The 9,910-nt window shown below is 36.9% G+C and overlaps 1 protein-coding gene across 1 annotated transcript; it reads left to right on the top strand.

Annotated features, from left to right (window-relative positions):
- Nucleotides 1–962: 962 nt before the first annotated feature.
- Nucleotides 963–2,818, top strand: LOC146689786 (uncharacterized). Its single transcript, XM_085436914.1, has 3 exons — nt 963–1,162; nt 1,537–1,737; nt 2,010–2,818. Exons 1-3 carry the CDS (start codon nt 1,027–1,029, stop codon nt 2,330–2,332), a joined length of 660 nt encoding a protein of 219 aa, XP_085293040.1. The 5' UTR covers nt 963–1,026; the 3' UTR covers nt 2,333–2,818.
- The last annotated feature ends 7,092 nt before the right edge of the window (nt 2,819–9,910 follow it).

Below are 9,910 nucleotides of genomic sequence, written 5' to 3'. Positions count from 1 at the left end.
TAATACCTGGTGGGCCGGTCTGTAGTCAAAATGCCTGATTTTCTGTCCCGGTCCAGCCCTGCAGGTTAATACTGGCAGTGTCACCATGCCAGCTGACTGTATTTCATCATCAGCCAGTGTTGTTCTTGATCAATATTACCAAAGTTTACCATAAGGCAGCAGAGAAAGTATTTACTTGCTTTCAGGTTTTATTCAAATGTTAGTCTTTTCAGTTGTTTCCCCACTTTTTTCCTGTTTCAAAATCAAACACCAGTTTGTGAGAAGATTATCTTCTTTTTTTAATAAGCAGATAAAGTTTTGCATTGGCATTGGCTAATTTGTCAATTGTTTGTTACAAATGTTCGTATTTTAATATTCAAAAATGTTTTTGCCCAAAACATATGTGCACTACATGTCAGTAAAAATACTATGCAAATATTGCTGTCCTTGAATGCTGAGTAAGCACTGACAAAGCACTGATTGTATCTCTTGTACTTTATCAACGCAGTATCTAAAAACTTTGCACCGTAGTGGTTAAAATCTCATTCTAATAAGAGTTAAAAGCGCATTCGGTTATTAGGTTTATAGGGTTATTGAATTATGGTTAATGGTTGGTAGAATTTTTTTTTAAACATTATCTGCCAATTACATCTGCCACCCTTCTCCAAATCTGTGCCCCTACCTGGCCCCCCCAACAAAAATTTTCTAGACACGCCACTGTTCACATGCTATATAAAACAAGCCCTATAATCAAAAATAGTCCCAAGCAAAAAAGAGGACTGTCTCACCTGTTATAATGTATCTCCGACTTTGTTATGTAGATCTAACCCGCTGGATTCATGCTAAAGAAATATGTTCTGCCGCCAAAGGGAGGGAAAACAAATTTAATTTAAACGCAGAGGAGCTTATACAACCATCCAATCACAGTTAACTTTATTAAGGAAAGCCCCTCCTCTCAGAGCGCGACAGGCAGTGGAGCGCTCTGGAAGGTCAACCCAAAGGGGCACGAACAGACACACTGAAGGCGCTCGTTCAAGTTGCTGCACCATGGATGGAGCAGAAGATAAAAATTTGTGTGCGTCTGCGACTTACACAGTTAGCACACGTTCGAAGAGATACAAAAAGCAGAGACTGGATGATCTAGATTGCACTAAGCCAACGACGTCAGCAGTTAGACATGAAGGTGAGTATAATGCTAGCTAGCTAGCTACCGAGCCATTTGGCTGCTAGCTACAGTGGCTAACTAACATCACATAACATGTGAATAGCTCTATTACTATTGGTTATTCCAAACGATTTATATCACTTAGTTGTACAGTATATTTTTAGTTTTGTTTATGTGCATCATTAAATTTATATTAAACATATATATATATATATATATATATATATATATATATATATATATATATGTATACACCTTATTCACATGATGATTTTCTATAACAAAATCCTCATTCTCTTTAAGCACATAAGCTTACTAAATCATCAATTGTGTAATTGAAAAACAGGGGACTTGTTTCTAAAACCAGCCATTTTGTTGTTTACATCCTGCAGAGCAACCTAAAGACGAACCATTCAATGATCCATTTTCCTCGAAGGCTTCTGAAAACTCAGATTCATCTTTCGCATCTTCATCTGTATCGTCTGTGTGGTCATCCTCATCTTCATCCCCAAAGAAGCGAAAGCACAAATACAACAAAAAGCATTCAAGAGCCAAGAAACCCAAGAAGGAGCAGAAGAAGCTCCGGCAGCGTGGTGAGCAAAAGATTTTGGAAGAGAAGATTTTACAGAAGAGGATACTATAAATGTGACATAAAAGATAGTATTATGATTTTAATTTGTTCTAAAAATTACTCTGTGTTCACTACGTCATATATACATATCTATCTATCTGTCTGTGTGTGTATATATATATATATATATATATATATATATATATATATATATATATATATATATATATATGTATAGATTAGTATGCTTTGAGCATTTGCTTTTCTAATTATTTGCTTTGTTTTCATTTTTAGTTCAAACGCCAAATGACATTGTGCAGCGATACAAATCCCTCCTCAAGACATTTCCAAAGACGAAGACCATGACCAAAGCTTTTCAGAAGCATGGGCTTGACAGGAACACTGTTGTGTCCACTTCATCAGTTGGGGAGCTTGCTATTGCGGTCCCCAATGTCTACCAGGAGCTACTGTCCAACAGGCCTAGTGGAGAGACGGTACTAGCTTTTGCTAAGCGATGTGAGGCTGCAATTCAAGGCAGTGATGAAGTAAAAAACAAAATAGAAAGTATGAAGGCCGCTGGTACTTTGCTTCCAATTCGAAGAGGGAAATCTGTCTGAAACCCTAATTTGTTCTAAGTGGTTTTGTTTTTTGAGCATATTGAACTGAAGAAAAGATCTGCAAAACCAATCATTTTTCAAAGATCTGTTCACATATGTGTTGAGTTTCCACACAACTAAGAGATTTACCTGTTAGTTTATTTTATTTTATTGTTTTTTTTTTTTAATGTTTTGATTTGTATAAATGTGTGTAGAGTAAATAATACAGCTGTGCAGTTTCAGTTAAGGTATAATAATTTATTATATTATAATTATTATAATTTTCCTTTGTTTTATGCCAGTGGTGAATTTAGGGATGGGATTTGTTTCCTTAATATAGTTTTAGCTATCTTTAAAGGGCTTGTATATAAGTTTAGCAATGCTAAATAACTGTTGGTGCTTTATACTTTTTATAGTAATGCCCAGTAATACTTAGAAATGTTTGTTGATCATAAATAAATGTTGACATGTTTTAAACTTTACAACAAAACTCTCTTTTGTCATTTATAAATGTTTATTAGTCATAAATAAATGGTGTCATGCTTTACACTTTACAATAAGGCTCCCATGTGGCATTTATAAATGTTTATTTGTCATTAATAAATGGTGTTATGCTTTACACTTTACAATAAGGCTCCCATTTGGCATTTATAAATGTTTATTTGTCATTAATAAATGGTGTTATGCTTTACACTTTACAATAAGGCTCCCATATGGCATTTATAAATATTTATTATTCATTAATAAATGGTTTTATGCTTTACACTTTACAACAAAGCTCCGATTGATAGTTGTGGATATTTATAATGCATTTATGAAGTACAATTTTATATGATAAAAAATATGTCTACAAATGCTGATTGTGCTTACAGGATAGTAACTTAGTCTGAAATGTTTAATATAGCAACTCTAGATGAAATATATAGGTGAACACATTTGGCTCACTATTTGGCAAGAAACCGGTCAGTTTTTTTTCTTTTTCTCACCCTTGACTAATGCATAATAAACCATTAATAATGGTTTATAAAGCATTTACAGATTAATTAATAATATAGCTATAAACTATTTATTAGCATCTATAAGGGGAGACTTATTGTAAAGTGGTACCGACATTTCCTTCAATGAATTAAATTTTTGGTTATATTTAAGATAAATATATTTGGAAGACTATTCTATATATATGAATTTTAACAGAATAAAAGGAAAAGGAGAATTAGAGTTGCCAAAAAGACAAAAAGTACTCTAAAGTGTAGATGAGGCTATAAGAATAAGATTTAATTTTCCATGCTCAAATTTACCTAATCAGACCTTAATTAACTGTATCTTTAGAAGAAAGCAGTTTAAGCCTCCCACTACTAAATCAGTAATTAATGCATGATCATTAAAATACTTGAGACACACTTCTTAAACATAGCCTGTGATTGCTACTAAAGAGGTTAATAGTTTGAATATAGAAATACAATTGATAGAAATTTGATAGATCAAGAGTTTCAGGGACAGTTCACACCAAAATAGTGAATCTTTGGTGTGAGTTTTGGAGATACTGGTTGCAGAAACGTCTGCCTTCTCAATAATAATTTAACTAAATTGCACTCACTTGGTAATCATTATACCACACTAATAATACAAAACCTGAAAAGAATTAAAAGGCTTGAAAACTGTGTGACATTGTTAATAGTTATTTTCTAAAATAAAATTAAAAAAAATCTATGAAAAATCAAGTTGGTATAATTGGCAAAAAAAAATGTGTGTGATAGTGCCTACATGTGTTAAAGTTGCCTGTTTGATCAATCCCAGCATAGTAGGATGTTGATTGTTCCCACTCAATCATAGGAATACTCTGTATATTTTATATATTTTATTTATTGTTTACTCTATTTAATTTGTAAAACATGTATACACACACACACACACACACACACACACACACACACACACACACACACACACACGTTTTTGACGTAGTCAAAAACATATTTAATATATACACCCAGTAATGCATATTGTACATATATTTATTACTCTCAGATTTAGCCATTCTTATATTTTGCTTGTTTTATGTTATTGTATTTTTTTGCACACCTCTGTTGCTTGTGAAGCTCGCACACAAGAATTTCACTCGCATGTACTGTACCAGTGTACCTGCACATGTGATGTGACAATAAAAGTGATTTGATTTGATTTGAATCTTCTGTCGAGGCTTTCCTTGCTAAACTGCTGAAGGAGTTATTAAAAGCTGCTTCACACTGCCTTTGTTCCTGTTCACAACAGTTTGACCAAGGTGATTAGAAAGAGAAAACTCCCTTTGTTGAGATGATAAATCCTTGTGTAATTAGCTTATTTACTACTGCTACATTAGCACAAGTATTTCTGCATGTGTTTGAAAAAAAGACTGCAACATTGTAACCAATCTCACAGCAGGTGACAGTTAGCCAGGCAAAGCTTGACCAGCACACAGTCTTATGTGCATGTGTGAAATACTAAAATATGCTTCAGGGTTTTTTTCCCCTCAGTAGAACATCAATAAGCCCACATATGATAAATGCAAAATTATAATTGTCAGGAAGTCACTGCCGACAATATCAAAAATGGGTGTAGCTGCTGTGATGTAACCTATTAGTTTTGGATTCCTCATTTTTAAGCTTCAGTATCAGCAACAAACCTTACCTTTTCAACCTTAAAGATTTTACTCACAGGCCAAATCTGCAATTTCAGCAGTATTAATGAGCTTTTTAATGCTGTAAATGTTTTTGACATGGAGGTCTGTATGAAATAATTCCCTTTTGTAGCCAGCTTCAAATGGAACCAAGGGTAACTGAAGTTTTTAGTACAAAAGGGCAGTAAACTACAAACTGGATACAAATTGGCAACATGAAATCATTTATTTCCTGGGCTCTCTGTCCTGGTCGTTGTGTCCTTGGGCAAGACACTTTACCCTACTTGCCTACTGGTGTTGGCCAGAGGGGCCGATGGCGCAATATGGCAGCCTCGCTTCTGTCAGTCTGCCCCAGGGCAGCTGTGGCTACAACTGTAGCTGCCTCCACCAGTGTGTGAATGTGAGAGTGAATGAATAGTGGCATTGTAAAGCGCTTTGGGTGCCTAGAAAAGCGCTATATAAATCCAATCCATTATTATTATTATTATTATTATTATATGACAGAACTACTCTGAGAGTAAGGAAAGTGAACACTTTCCCTTTGCTGTGATGCTAATTCGTGTTTTGGGCAAGCACTGCCTCCATGGTTGACCTGACCACACAACACAGAGTTTAATTCCCATGACAGTCTGATGAGATGTAATTATTGATTAGTGGTGCAACGGATGAAAAATCTCACGGTTTGGATCGGATTACGGTTTTAAGTCACGGATTGGATAAATTTTCGGATCAGCAAAAAAGAAAAAAAGACAAAATTTTAACATTTACTTATTAACTTTTCAACTCAAGACTCATTCCACGCAATTATATAAAAACAAATTAAGGTGCAATATAGGTCAGTACAGGGCTTTGTATCTACCACTCCGCTGTGATATAATGAGCGGTCACATAGCTTTCCGTTGACCTGGAGGTCCACCTGTTTGTAGTTGGGCAACAGAAGATGCCTGGGACAGTTCAGCCGTAACTTTAAACTTTTCCTGCTCATACATGCCTGGGTACAATATTGTCACTTAAGTGGACGCGCAACGGGATATCATAGTGTGGCTCAAGCACGGTCATCATAGTTTAAACCCCTTGTTTTGCACAACGGAATACGGCCTCCCGTCTGCAGCTAAACACTCCAGTAGCTTTTGTAATAGTTTTAGCCCGGTCGGATTGGGCAGCAAAGGGCTGTTTAAATGCCGCAAACTCCTCTGCTCCTCCACTTGGACCGCTAGCGCTGGCCATAACTACCGCTTGACAGACTGACCACGCGCACCATACACATACTTTTTTTCCTTCTTTTTTGAATCTTCGGATCACGTGCGTGCTGAACCGTGGAGTGGGATTGGTTCGGATTATGGATCAACCGTGATCAGTTGCACTACATTGATGGTGTCCCACTGCAAAAGAGCTGTGATGCTGGTGCATGTAGACAATAGAAAGCAAATAGCTTCTACAACTAAAAGATGGATATAGTAAGTAGAACGGCAGAATTGCAATGTTTGAACATTTTTTTGATGTGTATTTTTTCTACTTAAATTTAGAACAGCAGTTGAATTAAAATTGAATTTATATGCGTGCTCTTTATTATAATTTGTCATTTAAAGCATTGTAGTTATAATAAGCAATACTTTCACATAATTAGCCATATTGTTAAAAATTCATTGCACTCCACATACAGCATTCAACACAAAAACAAGTCAAAATTATTGCACTGCTACACAGACTCTATACAAGCAGTCTAAAATGGTCTCTCACATATAAATTCAGCGATTTTGAAATGGGAATTTGAGTAGCACACCGCTTTCATGTTGTCCTTTAAAACCCAACATCTGCTGCCATGAGGAACGAAAGAAGTCGAGGTAAGGGAAATATTATTACCCTTTATATCTTTGAGGAGGCAGGAGTCCAATCCAGCCACCTACCCTTGAGATATCGCAGAGACTGGTTGTTTATGGGGCCCTTGAGTGTCACTGCGAAAGTGACAGTGCAAAGGGATCCGCGGGCATGGCAATGAACTGTGTCCTTCTCCAGAGAGAGGGGTAAAGAGAGGCAATTTCTGGAATGATGGGTGCCGGAGATGATGCCCAATATGCTTCAGCTCTTTAGAATTTACAGCCTCTGCAGCACTGTGTAAACAGCTGGGGAGCAAAACGGGGCGCTCTGCAATTTCCTCCCCTGTCCATTTTTTTCCTCTCCTTTTTATAATGCTCAGTCGGCAATGTCCTTGAGAGAACATAATTTTAGATTTCTCTGGAGAAATACTTAGCTATAGTGCCTTGCCTATTGTTTAGATGCCAATATTGCAGTTTTTACTTGCGCATCCATCACCGGTGACAGAGCAGAATTGTTGTGCTAAATGTTTACAGCAGGGCATTGTTGCCCATATAAGCACGCAAGGGTTAAGAATACTGTTGTGTGCAGGTGTTTAATGGATAGTTGTGGATATGACAACAAGAAATTCACTGCTATCTTGATGGAAGGCCATTATTGTGAATCTTTTTTATGATGCCTGTCGGCTCAGAGAGTTCTCTGGAAGATGGAGACTGTTTGCCTTAGTACATCAAATATATAATACATAAGGAGAACTTAATATTAGGCAGCACAATTCACACCTCAGGCTCATTGTCTCAAGGTTTAAATTTATATATAGATATTTTCATTGTCTCCTCTTTGTCTGCATTCACCTTCACACCTGAAGGCTCATTTAGGGTAATCGCCCTAAATCATGAGCTGGTTATAATCACCACTTTAGTATGCACTATGGACGGCTCGATTTTCATAATTGCTCACGATTCCTTTAAACTATCTGACTGATCATGACAACAATTCATGAAGAAAAATCTTATTGTCGTAAAAGGAACCCAATGTGCATTACTATGTGCTTGTGTGCCATTTGTTATTTATTGTGATTTTGCAATGGAATGAAAATAGATTTATAAATGGCTTGATCGCATAACTTCTCCTGGAAAGAGCCTTTGCATTCTCTGACCTGGAAGCATACTGACCTTGGTGTTTAATCTTCTTTTACACTTGTGCAGGAAAAGTTTTGCTTTCTCTAGCGGAACTTTTAGAAAATGTAATAGCTGGTACATATTAGATTTAGTTCTTTCCACTTTTGTGCTCTGTAATTCTGTTAAATGCATAGTCTAGCTTTTTAAAGTTTACCTCCACCACACAGAACCAGACCAGAAGTAGTGAAGTAAAGTGTATTAGGTGGTGGGAGGAAAAAAAACAGCTTAAGATAAGATAAACTCAGACAGACTTATTCCTGGAGTGATTTCAGATAACACTGCAACATTCATCAGTTTTCTTTTACTTACATATTTTTCTCCTTGACACAAATACATTTACAACCAAGCTGCCCCTAAGAGCAAGCAATTGGTTACGGTGGGAAGGAAAGGCTTCCTTTTAATAGGAAGAAACCTCCAGCAGTCATCTGGTGGAGAGATGGAGGGAGACAGGACAAAGACACACTGTGGAAAAGAGCAAGAGATCAAAACAAATTTACAATAAATCCTCTTCCAAAAAGTCCAGCAACTGTTCTTATCAGTTACCAGAAATTTACATGCTGTTGTTCTGAGACGTGTTGCTATGAAATTTAAGATGATCTAATATGTTTCCATTTTCTCACAGTTGGTGTGTTTTTGCTGTTCCATTGTAAACAAAATGTGGGTTTATGACATTTGCAAATCACTACATTCTGTTTATATACATCCTAAAAAAACAAAACAAAAAACTTGATGTACTTTTTGTGAATATTTATTTTCCTCTTCTATTTATAAGTATTCTTGATATTTCTTTGCTCGGGGTTGCAAACATATGCTAAAGGCCAAAAAAATTCACAAAGTCTCGAGTCTCACAGGTCAGCTCCCTGTTGGCAGCTGAAAGTGAGCTTGTGCCAAACATCTCGAGGACTGACCTCAAGAAAAATGCATCCCTCACTCTGGCCTGCGTGTCTCACTGGAGACCTGGATGCAGATTTCTGGCGGTAGCTGTAGAGCTCCTCACCTGCTGGTTTTAGCTCTTAGGTCTCAGAGGCCAAACAAGTGAACACATACTTAAAAATCAGACTTGTAGCAATTGAGCAAATTCTAGTTTTGTTCTGAAGAAGCCCAGTTGCTGCTGCAAGTTTGTGGCTGATGGTACACAGCCTGTACCCTACGCAGTGCAGAGAGGCATTATGCAAGGCATTGTGGATCAGGAAGTGGCTCTGTCCACCCACAGGGATGAATCTCAAGAGTGTGTGGATGCGAACAAGTTGTGTGTGTGGAGAGAGAATGAAATATGGTGGTGTATATTAACACTTTCCCCCCCCTGTGCTGTAAAGGTTCTTGCACATTTCTGCTTGGTGCACAACAAAGACCCACTCAGTGACCCCTCACCTTCCATGTACTGCACAATAAAATGTTTAAGTAGCATACCAGCACCAGTAAACTCTAGCTGAATTGCCTCATATTTTCTGTGAAGCTCCACATCCTTGAAGATAAAATAACATTTAAGACTGCAGTAAACAGAGAGAACATGAGATTGAAAAATAAATCTGGGTGTTTTGCTGTTATATACATAAGAACCTTAACATATTGTTTACTTTTATTTTGCATTTTGTGTCATGATTCCCAGAATATGAGCTCTCTTTGGATAAATATCTACATTGCACCCTTGTTTATCAACTTTACTGTGTACTCACTATTGCAACCTTCAAACATTTCCATGCAGAGGGAGATGAGATCAAAAAATAATGAAAAACATAATGCATATTTCAGGCAGAGAGGCGAATGTGATGGAAATGCACGCTGATGATGATTCATGCACATAATGGATCGGGCATCCCAAATGAATGACTCCGTCGCGCAACAATTCAAAGTCATGTTGAGTTTCAGCATCAAACTGTCACCCATGGCTTTTAATTTCACATGTAGCCCCGAGCTGTGGCAGGAGATGTTTTACATCCAACACAC

Source organism: Copadichromis virginalis, linkage group LG17 (assembly GCF_057382275.1).
Source record: "Copadichromis virginalis isolate Kocher_CV1m ecotype Utaka linkage group LG17, C_Virginalis_male_GT1.1, whole genome shotgun sequence".
Taxonomy (NCBI): Eukaryota; Metazoa; Chordata; class Actinopteri; order Cichliformes; family Cichlidae; genus Copadichromis; species Copadichromis virginalis.
This window is presented reverse-complemented; position numbering and strand designations above follow the sequence as displayed.

Coding starts and splice junctions, on each gene's coding strand:
- LOC146689786 (XM_085436914.1), top strand. CDS start 1,027: ATGGATGGAGCAGAAGATAAAAATTTGTGTGCGTCTGCGACTTACACA. Junction 1,163..1,536: donor GTCAGCAGTTAGACATGAAG/GTGAGTATAATG, acceptor TACATCCTGCAG/AGCAACCTAAAGACGAACCA. Junction 1,738..2,009: donor GAAGAAGCTCCGGCAGCGTG/GTGAGCAAAAGA, acceptor TTTCATTTTTAG/TTCAAACGCCAAATGACATT.